The 13,676-nt window shown below is 39.0% G+C and overlaps 1 protein-coding gene across 1 annotated transcript; it reads right to left on the minus strand.

Annotated features, from left to right (window-relative positions):
* Positions 1–3,332: 3,332 nt before the first annotated feature.
* Positions 3,333–9,551, minus strand: slc38a8b (solute carrier family 38 member 8b). The gene is made up of 10 exons (XM_072380505.1): positions 9,363–9,551; positions 7,992–8,190; positions 7,001–7,157; positions 6,817–6,921; positions 6,663–6,720; positions 5,170–5,284; positions 4,939–5,086; positions 4,661–4,863; positions 4,123–4,174; positions 3,333–3,435 (listed from the first exon to the last, which is right to left on the minus strand). The coding sequence occupies exons 1-10, from the start codon at positions 9,549–9,551 to the stop codon at positions 3,333–3,335; spliced, it is 1,329 nt and encodes a 442-aa protein (XP_072236606.1).
* Between the last annotated feature and the right edge of the window lie 4,125 nt (positions 9,552–13,676).

Here is a 13,676-nt window from a genome sequence, read left to right on the forward strand (position 1 = left end):
TGGACGGACACAGCACAGGAAGTGTAAGCAGTTGGCACGCGACCATAAGTTTGGACTGCAAACGGACATCTGCAGAGAGAACCCTGGTGGACGAGAGCAGAGTACAAAATGTATCAAAGAAAAAGAACGCGTGAGTTGGCCCTCGCAGTCCCTAAAGTTTCCAGAAATGACACGAGCTGCACGAGATGACAAGAAAACATTAGCTCTTCCATCATCCTCAGATAATACAGGAAACTAAGAGGAAACCATCTGAGAAGGATGGCTCCTTCCGAACGATTTCACAGTGACTTCACCTCACCCAGCCCATTCAAGTTTTACCCAGACACATTGAAGTTTTAACATCTTAGAGCATTTAGATTTTTTCTTTAATTTAATTTTCATAGGATAAAAGAAGAGACTTATGCCCAGTACGCATCAATAAATGCCACATGATGGAAAGTACTTTAATCTTCCAGTCTTACTCCCGCTGTCTTCATTGTGCACGTTTTACATAGCTTCTATGTAAATTATGTGCCAAGGTTCATTCAGAAAGATTTCTTTACATAAAAACAACAATATTCAACTATTGTTGTAGGTCTATTTAGTCTGTTACTGGACCTTGAACGCAGTCACATTGTTTGAACAATGTTCTTTGTTTGGTTCATGAGAATTCTATCTAAAAACCTTTTTTTCATCCATTTCACATGAATGTGTAAATGTTAGCTAAACTCATGTTATGTCAAGGACTCAGATTCTGCTGAATTTTCAAAGATCAACAGTGGTTTAACTTTAATTAGGGTGGTTGTAGCTTAGAGTGGTTGCCCTTTCACTGGGAGTTTGCTGGTTTGATCCCCAACTTCTCCTGACTGCACGTCAAAGTATCCTCGGACAAAATACTGGACCCCACATCTCTTTAACCCAAGTTCACCACTGCTGCATCAACTGTCTCTCAGAGTTAAGCCCACAGGGTCAAAGGTCTGCTGTCCCCACTTCAATAAAGGCTGAGCAGCACAACAACTGATGTATGATGGTTGCTTTTCATAATCTTGATCCACATAAAATGAGGTCACATGCACACAACCATGTTATAGATGCAGTGCGCTGCCTGAAGCAAACTGCCGTAACAGTGAGAGTAACAACTCTGTTCTTATGGTGTGGAGACAAACACCAGCAATTGGAAATCCATCACTTATCTGCAAAAGAAACAGGAGCAAAATATCTTTTTATTCATTCAGAGAACAAAAGGCATGAAGATTTCAATCAGTGTGAAAGACACACAGTAATATGAATAACATCCTTTTCCACTCGTGCGTCCTGCTGATGCTCTTATCAGAAACAATTAAACATATGAAAGGGATGTCGCCACAAAATGCCATTTAATTAATTAGCCCTGCAAGAAGCCTTCATTATAAGTAATCTTTCAGTACGACAGCAGCTACAGGGGACGGCATAATAATGAGGGCTGGAAATGATTTTTCAGAGGCTGAGATAATCTAATGCTGAGAATAATAGATGATTTCAGTCGTGCTGGCGGCATCACAGAGATAATGTCAGTCTATCGGAGGCTCAGTCCACCACTTTGGAGAAGATAATTTGTCAGAAGGGCTCAATTAAATTTTGTTCAGACATTTAGGACATCAGGATCCTAATGATTTCTGAATTCTGACATTTGATTTAGTACCATTAGTAGGTTAAAGTTTGAACTTTTCCAAGAAAGTGTCACAAAACAGACTTTGTGCACGCACTCAAGCTCCTGATAATATTTCAGTTTTCCTATCACCATGAGTTGAGATGATTTATTGTGGATTTTTATTGAGTCATGATAGCCTTGAGGGTATTGTTTTCATTTTGTGAACGTATTTGTCATCATGGTAGAATATGATCTTGGAGACATATTTTAGCAAGAACAAACATCAAGGCAGTTTGGAGTCTTTTGGCAGGTGTTTAAGTGTGTTGTGTGTAGTTTGATTTGACTTAGAACTCATCTAACAATATATCATGAATACTCGGAACTCACAGGTCATGGTTCACAGTCATTAAGGGGCTAATATTTCCTGGTTGGGAAAACTAAATGATGACTAGTTGATGGGAAAGCAACTGAATGCAATGAAAATACTATTTTCTGATTAAACTGAGGCAAAACTTTTTTTTCAGGCAGAAAAGTCTGAAATGCTCATCTCTTGATAACTGGATGCTACTTGAAGGGTAGGTCCCACTGAGTTTCCCTCATAAAGCCAAGGATTGGTTTACTGGATTTAGTCATTTTGCCAGCAGGTTGAAATATAGTCCTACAGGCAGAACACAAGCTGAGTATCACAGCTTAAGGTTTTCCTGTAAAAAAACACTAACGCTGCACATGATGAATCTATTACATAATACAAGAATTGATAAAAGCTGCTGTGTATCTCTGTTTTTAATCATATCAGTTTCATTCTGCATGTGTGCTCTGGCAGATACATGTTGCATGTATGCCACTTGCATGTCCGTGATGCCATATGGCTCAAATGTTGCTTTTAATCACACCCCTGAAGACACAGAAACGGCACGCAGCTTTTAGAGTTACTGTAAATCATCACTCACTCTTACACCAACACATATGGGTGAGTGTTTGCAGGCAGTGTCCTGCAACTCCTTGAAGTATGAAGTCAATTGATAATAAACGGTGCCATTCTGCACATCTTAACAATTACTCTGTGCTCAGAGAAAGCTACAGATTGAAATCATTGCAATGATTGAGGTTAGTGAAAGAAAGAATCAAGTAGCACAGAAAATATATATGAATCAGGCTCTGTTTATTATTGCATCACATGGTGGATGTAAAAACACATTTGTATAACAATGAATCCCTCTGTTAATATAATAAAATATAAATTTCTTGCTCAGTTCCCTTAGACATGTCATTCTCATGTTAAAAATGTCCTGCCTACCAGAATCACCATGATAAGAGCCCATTTTCTCTTATCTGTGATCCCAATACACAGCTCTACACATATCATGTAAACTGAAACCATGACGTTCAATAAATAACTCTTCAATGGTACAACACTGCCCCCTGGCAGAGCTGAGCAAGAACAGATGAGGCCTAAAACAGATACATGTGGTTGGTATGTTATTGCTGCAGCAAACAAAGTAATATGTATTTGATTTTTTTGGGCACTTTTACATGACTTAATGATCAAAACACAATGCCTTCAGATCAAGGTTTTACACATCACACACATGAAAGTCTTCACATCATAAACATACCGTCTTCCAAAAATCCATCTTTAAAAATTCAGCACTAAGTTGTGCAATAGAAATGAGCGTCAAAGTATGGCAGCTGCTGCAGACAGTGGTGATGGTTGAGGCAAAATTCAGAATTTGTTGAACATCTCCATCACAGCAAGGGTTGTGCTCTGTCCAAAGATGAAGGCTCCAACTACAATTGTTATCACTCCCCAAACTGTTAGAATTGCTCTGAAATGGAAAAAATAAAAAATAAAATCATCAAAAGAAAGTACAAGCAACTCTTAGCAGCAATGATTAGGACAACATACCCACTGCAAGTTTTCAGTCCTTTCTCATTATAGAACATCCTTAATCCCTCATGGAGTAGATTCAACACTGCTGAAAGCCTTCCTCGGATATATGATTGTATTTTGATTTTGATTTATTTTGATTGTATTCCGATAGTATCGGAGATTGCAGATTATCAAACGAGGAGTTAAGCTGGTTTGAAATCTGACAACTCTGGAGGCTACTTACCTGCGATGAACTCATGTTCAAGAAAACACTCAGTTCATGTGAGCTCTGTGACGTAGTGTTGCAGAGATAGCTACACACTGTCCTAAAGGGACTTGGTCTGAACAATGCAACAAAAAACAACACCCACCATGCTGATTCTTATTTTTAAAGAGGGGCATTAAAGTTCCTGTCAAGTATTTGGATGATCAAATGTTTGCTTTGCAAAGCAATTTTGTGAGTGAGTAGATGCTCAGTTGTATGTGTGCCTGTAAACAGCAGTTGCATGTTGCATTTTCAACTAAATGAGTAACAATTAGATTTAATTCATAAGCTATCTTTATTATGATTATTTTCAGGAAATCAAAAACAGATCTTGCTTCTTGTACGAGTCCATACTAGTACCATGTGACACATGCTCACCTGACTCTTTGAGAGACATCTTCACTTTGCATTGTGAACACTAAACAAAGACCTGCAAAGCACAAAAAAACACCAAAGTGCTTGTGTTACCACAGTTGCCCTCAGTTACCCTCAGTTAAGCATAATTTGAAAAGCTTTGTCCACATGTTGGTGATCATGAACTACATTAATAGATTATTTAGATAATCATTAACTTCAGGAATCAATTTATAAGTGAAAATAAATGCAGAAAAATATTGAAAAAATAGAGATTTTGAGAGAGTTTGTTGACATTGTGCAGATCACATCATTGATCAGTTTAAGAGAAGAACTGGATATAGGTTGTTACTTTCACACTAATCAGTATCCATTATTATTCAAACAGAAGTTGAGCAAATTATATGACTGTTTCAATTTTATTTTTTTTTCATGTTGTAACTGTAAATAAGCCTAAAAGAGATCTCAGACCATAAGATCAAATATTGCTCAGTTTTAAAGAAGAAATCAAAGTTCAAATCATCGTTTGTGGCCATTGGCACAGATTCAAGTTTGCTCATACCAGGAAAGATAAAGATGAAGAAGGCACTGATTCCTCCAATAACGCTGATGACGTCAGCCATGTCAGGGACAAACATGGCGATGAGAAGGGTGAAGGTGATCCAGACCACAGTTAGAACAACTCTGCAGCGACTCTCGAAAGAATGAGTGACAATTCCCCGGCGGCGTCTTTGAACTCGTAACATCAGGTTCAGGACTACAGATCTGTTTTTTCAACAAGACACTGAGCAGACGCAGCAAGTCATACACTAAAAAAACTCCCCCTACGGTATGACTTACCTCCCCAGAAGAAGAATGATAGGATAGATAGTGATGATTGATATTCCAAAAAGTAGTCGGGAAATGATCATGACCACATCGTTTCCTGGATATGACATCAGAATATCTGAGGCGACAGCTCGTCCAAACGTCATGAAGCCATACACACCTGGTGAGAGAAAAAGTGGATATGATGAGCAGTTTCCAGCTGACCATGATTCAACCAGAGGGAAGTTTTAGTGGGGAACTCACCAGTGAGAGTGTAGATGAGCAAGCAGAAAAACATGGAGAGCACAGAGATGACCACCCAGTGGGAGAGCTTCTGGTTCTCCATGCTGCTATAGATCGCTATGCAGGCCTCATGACACTGCACACACACACACACACACAGTAATAGGAAGTTTTGGAGTCCTGTTATCAATGTTGTTGTTGATGTTAATCAGTGAAAATGTTCACTGTTGTTAAAAATATAGGCAAGTGTGCATCAGACCTTATCCCATTGTCCCAAGAACTTCATCTCAAACCAAGTTTTCTGACACTGATTAACACATTTCTCTTTAAAAAGCCTTGATGGTCATCTAATTTTACACTCCTTTAGCATTGGCTAATCCTGTTGCTGCAGTGGGGATGAAAGACAAAAGAAGAAATCCCTCTTAAAGGCTCTAAAAGTTTCTGGAAAAGGTTCCTGCTGTTGAAATGCAGCTTCAGCTTGAACATAAGAAGATAACCTCACCTCATCTAAGTGTTCTTCACCAGATAAATGTTTTTATTTTACAAGTTTGGAAACCAAAGACAAAAAAGAAATATGAATCGGATACATTTCCATAGATTGGTTTCAAATTAATAAACTAGGCTGCTAGGGGTCGACAGAGGGTGGCATAGATTATGTTGCTGTTGGTTGTAATTCAAGGAAAGAAGCTTTTGTCCGAAACAGAAACTTAAGCCCTTACCTCAAGGAGAAAATCAAACCATTCAGATCCTTTATTATCTTTGCCAGGTCAGACGCGATTCACAAAATTGTTGTATCTTCTCTATCATTTGTACCAAGACTTCTGTGAATCCACATTAGTGGATTTTTCTTTTTTTGTGTGTTAGCATTTAGATTTGGCTTCTTTTTCTCCCCACACCCTCCAAATGTGCTTCAAAAACGACAACAGACCCTTCTGTAAATTTGCACAAACAAATGACAACACTTGGACGGGTGGAAGTGACAATGAGCGTACATGTTGAAATAAACATACCAAATACCCCATGTTTCTAAAAATGTAAGATGGCAATGGTTTTCTGGCATGGTAATGAGGGTTGGTCAAACATTTTGAATGACTTCATGTTAAAGGAGCGTTTGTTGTGGAAAAAAAATGTTAAAGTCACTGTACATGGAAAGACCTTCTAGGAGTATAGATAAGTAGTGCTATGATCTTACGAGAGGAATTAAAAAGGATGCGGTGAAATAAGGACATGAAACATTTAACAGTGACATCAGTCCGATCATAATGATTATTACAAATTGTGGTAATGAGCTGGATGTCATGTTTCAGAACTGACTTTAGTGTTTGCCTTCTTGTAATGTTTTTGTTGCATTTCTGAGATAAGTTTTGCTGGACCGACTCTCTGAAGCAGGGTTTTTCTGGTGGCAAGATGCCCATCATATTCTGACAGAAACACTGGATAAAAGCACAAGTGGACAGCCTGAGCAGGTGGCATGTTGGTTATTGGTTATTTGGTTTTTGTGAAGATGACCCTACCTGGAAGCCAAAGCAAATGGTTGGTACAACACTGAACATGGACGCCCATGAACTCACACTGAAAGACACACACATTACAGATTTACCGATTTACATGACACAACAAACAGATCAAAAACACACCAAGTCATCAATAAAATCCAGAGATACTGACCCCTGGCTGTGCTCGGGAGTTACTATAGCTGTGTGGCTGTCCATCAGCTGATACTTGACAATCACTGCCACACACAGATATGTAGCAGCCAGCGTGCCTAAAACACTGACATAGAAACATTTAACTGACAAAAATCATTTACACTAAGCTAGATGTCTGCTTGACGACAGGCGAGTGCAGTTACCTTGTGTATTTCTGGATGCCGATTTCCTTTGGGATGGACAGTGGTAAGATGATGACAACGCACATGACGAAGAGGGCAAAGCGTTGGTCAGTGTACCAATGATAAGGCATTTCTGTCTCAGTCAACCCAGTCACCGTTTCATACAAAGAAATACACACTGGAGAGACAAAAGTATGCAATACCAGGTATCAGTAAACTGCACAACAAGACAGAAGAGGAGACATCGGCTCCCATGAAGTCTACAAAGGGTTCACTTACATCTTAGACTCTGCTAAACTGTGCAATTTCTGATTTTTATGTTGGTGTTTAACATTAAGAATGATGAGCGCTTCTATGAATGTGTTCGCAGCTTTTTGTCCTCGAATAGGTGTTGTTCGTAAATCCGATTAAATGCTCCATTTTAAATTGGAACAGAGAAAAAATTTGACGGTTTTCAGATGGACAAAGACAAACCTTAAAAGAGAATGTAAAGCTGTGCTGGTCTCAATCACATGGTCAGCCTAATACCGGCAAGAAAGAAAAGCAAAAAGTGGATGATTTGTTCTCTGATGAAGATTAATTTAACATAGGAAATGGCCGCCAAACTGAACCTAAACTCAATGGGTTAGCTTAACAACAACATCAAACACTGGAGAAACCAGAGTGAGGAGACAGTAAACTCTGAACAAGAAGGATGGTGATGGAACCGCATGCACCATCCAGCATTTTTTTAAATGAGAACTCAGCTGATGTTTTCATTTGCGTAATTGTGCTAATGTTTCATGTCTGAGTGGATTAGTATAAAACTTGCAAGTTTTGCTTAAAAGATGCTGCATTTCATATTATCCTTCTCCATTGGCAAGAACACAGCCACAAAAGCGTATTTTCTGATTCAAACTTCAGGTAGAATATGGACCTGTAGGTGGAGAAGGATACACAGCATAACTAAACTGAATAGAGCAACAGGACATGAAGTAGTAAGTAAACACAGTCATGTTTTTCCTCCTCTTACATTTCTCCAGTTGGTCCTGCACCACCACCAGAAAGGCGACACTTATCATGAAGAGGTTAAAGCAGAAACAAACTTCGCAGAGCTGTCCCACGGCCTGTCCACACACTTCCCTCACCACATCCTGATACGTCTTCTGTCTGCTGACAGACGATGCATAGCCGAGGATAACAAGACCACTGATGAGGAATACCAGGGATACCTGGAAGGACATGACAGAGAGGAGTTTAAAGCTAATCCTCATTCAGACACAGATCAAGGCGATACTGAAACCAACCACAAGCAGAGTATGAAACACACACTTATCAAAGACTCATTAAGGAAGGAAGACTACTCGTTGTCCCACCGCTCATCACCAGAGCCATGTCAAAAGGTAAAAGTCTGCCACAACATCACAAAGCATAAGATGACACATACAGAATCTACGCTTCTGTGGAGAACATTTCTGATGAGGCTTTGACCAACAGCAGATAGATCAACTGAATGTCCAGATGCAGCTCTCAGGTCCTGTGTCAGGTCTTTGCTGGATTTTTCATTTCTCCTATATCCTAAGGACATCACTTTCAGAAACTGTTCACCTGCTGTAGATACTTTGTAGGTCTGCCATTTCTTCTTTTGTCCTTCACTTATTCAGTATTCTCTCATTTTTTAAGGACACACTGCACACCATGCTGAGATATGCCAAGTTTTCAGCTAAAAGCTCTTTGGAAATCACCTTATTGGTGCAAAATTAATATTTAACTTACTTCTATCTTTGATGTGTTTTAAAGATGCAGCTAAAGAAATGGAAATAAATTATGTGTCTCTGTGACAGGCTGCTAATAACAAAGTACCTAAAAATACTATCTAAAATACCAAAGTTGTCCGTTATGTGTAGACACCACACTGTTAATTCCTTGAGGTCAGAATCAACTGGCTCAACAAACTGGTTAAAAATAACTGTTGTTCAAGCCCACTTTAAAAGATTACAATTCTGGCTGATTGAAAGCAAAATATGAAGAAATGAGGAGTGGTTCAAGACTTCTGCACAGAACTGTGACCGAGACACTAAGTGTGCTAATTCTTGGAAAACCTTTTTATCCATCCATGAAACAGACACACACACATTTCAGTGACAGCCTGATGCAGCACAGTGACCGTTCAGCAAACTGGGAGCTTCATTAGAGCTCACCTGTGAAAAATATGTGGCTGTTTCACACCAAGGGGAGACAGATGGATGGTGGTGTATGTTGTGTGTACAGAGGTTGCAGGTCGAACATCAAAACATACCAACAAAACTCTCTAAGCACATAAAGGCACTTAATAAGTCTACACTGGGTTCTGTAATAATTTACAGTGCACCAATGACCCTTTTTTTTTTTATGAAAAACTCACCAGCTCAACACTGACGGCAGTGGTCACTCCCCCCGCTTTCTCAAAGGCCCAGGGGAAATTGAGTAATCCAGCTCCCAGCGCAGACTTTAACATAATGAACACCGCTCCAAAGGAACCAAGCCGAGGGGGATCTGCATGAGAAGCAGACCGGGCCAACAGGCTGATGCTCTCGCGGGCCAGTTCCTCCATGATGATGAGCTGGCCCCCAAACCCAGACACTGGTACCTGAGGCAACGTTTAAAGAGAGCCTTTGGGAACAACTCTGTGTAAATGTGGTGAATGGAAAGCCATGGAATATATAGACCTACACACCCACACACATGGTCTTAATTTGACTATTAAGCATTTCACACAGAAGTGATAAGTTTGACACTGCAGTGTGTGTGTTTGCCTCTGTGTGCTCTCGCCCTGTCCCTTTATGTCTGGCATTAATGCCATGGGAGCCACTTTACATCACATGAAAATATAACAAGATAAAGCAAAAGACTTTTGTAGATGTTTAACAAGAATAGAAGCTCCCTGAAAAAGCAGAAACTATAAGGATGGAAAATGGTTGGATTTACTACTATACTGAGATACTCTAATTTAGGCGGTCCCCTTTTTACGGCCCCAAGTTTGCTTAAGTTATTTAAACACTAAGCAACACTAACAATAAGTAGAACTAAACAAAATGTTGAACGCAGGATTTTTTTAGATTTTAGGGCCAGATTGCCTCCCAAAGGTTATTATTTGATATATACTCTTGTCAACAGTGTTCATAAATCAGCACAGCTTTTGGACCTTTTTCTTAACATTCCCATCAGGGCTGTTCCTGATTTGTGTCTACATGTCCATTTCTACAGGCATTTGATATAGATAGATATAATCTCCCAGCAAGTCTTGTCTTTTTCCCAAGGCCTCCTGTGTGGACATGTGAGAGGCATCCAGAACACATCTTTACCAGATGCCCAAAACACCTCAACTGGGTCATTTCAATGCGGAGGAACGGTGGCTATTCTCAGTGCCTTCCAGAAGTGAGCACCCTTCAGATGAAGTGTATGGCCTCTTGTATTTGCATTTTCATTCAATCACTACGCACAGCTTGCGACCACTGATGAGGGTTGATTCATGGGTTTATCAAATGTTTTCACCTTCCAGCTCATCCTTCCCTTACCACCACTTACCAATAAAGTATTTGCCCCAGTTAGTCTGTCAATCTCCCACTTTTTTATCCCCCATGTGTGACCAAGAGTTAGCAATCACTCATTTTCAGCCTAGAGTGGGCAATCCAATCCAACTTTTTCTAATAGAGTACCATGGTCTCAGACTTCAAGGTGCTCTTTCTAATCCCACCTTGATTCATTCATTTATTCATTTGTAAAAGAAATCTAAAGAAAATACAAAACGTTTCACTTGTTGACAATTATGAATCTGTAAGAAATGTCATAATCCTACAGACAGCTGTAAAGTCTTTTTTTTTTACAGTAATTGATTGTACTTCTTGTTTTTTTTTCATGTGTGAGGTATAATTATCTTGATTCTTGTGAATAATGCATTTTTTGAAGCACCTCCTTGGAGGACACCTCTTTTCCTTTTCACATTTCTTATTCTCTCCTGAGAAACATGTCTATGTTTCAGGATTGTACTGAGGTCTTTGAATGTAGGTGCTGTGTTTCTGTCCTTTGAGTTTGGGGCAGTTTCAAGTTTTCTACCTCAGCCTCTTTTCCCTGGAATTTAATTTTCATTATCATCCCATGGAGGTCTGCATTTCTGTGCTTTAATTCCTCAAAATCAAAAATCCTTACTCGTGCCTGCATACATGTGGCATTGCTCCCTCTTCTGTTGGATGTACTCTAAACAGGGAGCCTGTTGGGCTTCCTCTGTGTTGGGAGTCCCAGTTTATGGCCGAGGGGAGGCTTGCTAATCACTTCCTTTGCTACTACTAACATAAGAGAAAACATTGAGCCTGTCAGGGGGGGTTCCCCAGAACATCAGTTTCAATAGCCACTATGTAGTCTCATATAATTTTTTCTTTGTAATCTCTCAACTGGAGGTGCCCTTGGTGTTCATTTGTCAACCTGGCTTGTTTCTCAGGCAATATCTGAAGATTTAGATGTTGTTTTTCGACAGAGTTGTGCCTCACACAAAGTGTGAATGATTTGTACTTGAACTTGAACAGGGGTCTTATGCTCTGATGTTATCTTGTTCTTTTATGTTATACTTTGTAAATCAAAACTGGAAAAAGACCAGGTATCAAATTGTCAAACTTAAAGGCTTTATTCCCCTTTGAGTGGAAGTGACAAAAGATGGCGAGGCCCTGATTATACTATATTGTTCTTGACAAGAAACTTCAATAAGTGTGAGTAAAAGTGATCCAAAAGTGATGACGATACAGGACTTACTGAGCCATTTTAAATTCTGACTGATTTTACAGCTGCAATCACTGGACCAGATGCTGCTGTTTTTTATATTTTCATCGCTTTGCTTTAGAGTGATCCTGCACTTCAGAAAACGTCATTTGTAACATCTCTGGGGTGAAGTCATTGTGAAACAAGGTAGGTATTACTCACATTGTCCTCAAATGTGTTTCTTTTATCTAATTTATCATATCATTATATAATAAACAGACATTTTTTATCCAAAGGTTTTGCCCTAGCCTCTATTAAAAAAAAATGTCCCTGCTGTTCCAAAATGAGAGTGCTCTGACTGCTGTCTACTATGGACAACAAATACACCACTCAGATGCATTTTCCATAAATTTGTTTAAAAAAGAATTAAAAGTCAGTTTCAGTTTTTGTTGCATTTTAGAAAATGTTCCAGCGTTTCTGGAAAGGGAGTTTGTACAATAATGTAACACATAATAAACAAATCTCTGTGACATGAATGCTTGAACTTAACTTGGATAAGGCAAAGGTTCCAGAAATATCACTTGTCTTTGGGAAGTAATCACTGGAGAGGTTGGACACTATGTTTTCTTGAGAGTTTTTTTTTATTGTACATTTCTTACTCCTTTATTATTTTATGTAAAGAAATAAACATAAAGAGTTAGAGTGCCATACAGCTTACAGGTTTATAGTATGTATGTTCAGATTCTATAAAATCCCACCATATGGACAGTACAATCTACTACAGTGGGAATTCATAATCTCCTCCATGTCTGATGCTACACACCATCTGCTATAGAACTGATAGCATCACACATAATCCTGTGTATTTTGCTCCACTTCTCACTGACTTTAGAGGATATGACTAGACCTGTCACGTAAGAACAAATAAAAACCTGTACGATGTCTTTTAACAAAATAGAAAACAGCCTGACAAGAAGGGACCTTGGGGCTGAATAAAGGAGTTCAGAGCGAAACACAGAGAGATTAGACAGGGTGCGCACATCAAGGTGCTCTGAGGACAGTTCAGGGACTAAGCAGCTGGTCCTTCAGACTAAATGTTTTCAGTTGTATATCTGTTTTATTACATAAAGAAAGTTGACTACTATCATTCTTAAGGTTGTTACAAATGACCAACTGTGTGTGATAATATAAGATGCCGGTCATGACATTCTACCACGAAATGCAGTCAAAGAGGTAGATAATCACATAGAGGATGTAACTGAAACACATATCAGGGAGAGGTTTTCACAAAATGTCCACATACTGTCTGTGATTGTTTTGGCAAAGCAGGTGTATAATGGATAATAAAATCCAATCAAAGAATTATTTTGCCCATAAGTGCTGTTTATGGTATATTTAGCTTGTATTTGTATGTCTGTCATGAAACCTGGTAGAAAAGTGGTGTCGAACGGACAAATAAAGAATCCTTCAAACTGAAGAACAGGTTTGGATCACTTCCTTCATGTCAGGCATAAGCTTTAATGGAGGACAACTTTCTCTTAATGTACTCATTTCATGCTTCTGTTTGACTCACTGAACATTCTTCATACGTTTTTAATTGGTTTACTATTTTCATAGATAGATAAACATCTTCTCACACAAGAATACAGTCTTATTAATTTGTGTCTGAAGACATCTCGGCTCTTTGGTGCAAATGATTACAAACATAACTGCACTACATGTAGTCTCATTGTATTTAATGGGATTTCACTGAAGTGGTGCTCATCACATTTATTAAAGGGGAACTCCGGTATTTTTAAACCTCGACCTTATTTCTGGCATGAAATACGTTTATCTACTCACCGAGAACAGTTTGGCGAAAGTCGCCGTCCTTCGGAAGCTATTTAGATAACTCGCAATACATATTACGGAGTAAAAACGGGGCAAAAACGATGCAGCTGCTAAATAAGGCATTATCTGTCTTTATTTCACCAATACTTTAAGAAGA

Source organism: Leuresthes tenuis, unplaced genomic scaffold (assembly GCF_036924035.1).
Source record: "Leuresthes tenuis unplaced genomic scaffold, fLeuTen1.0.hap1 SCAF_2, whole genome shotgun sequence".
NCBI classification, from domain to species: Eukaryota; Metazoa; Chordata; class Actinopteri; order Atheriniformes; family Atherinopsidae; genus Leuresthes; species Leuresthes tenuis.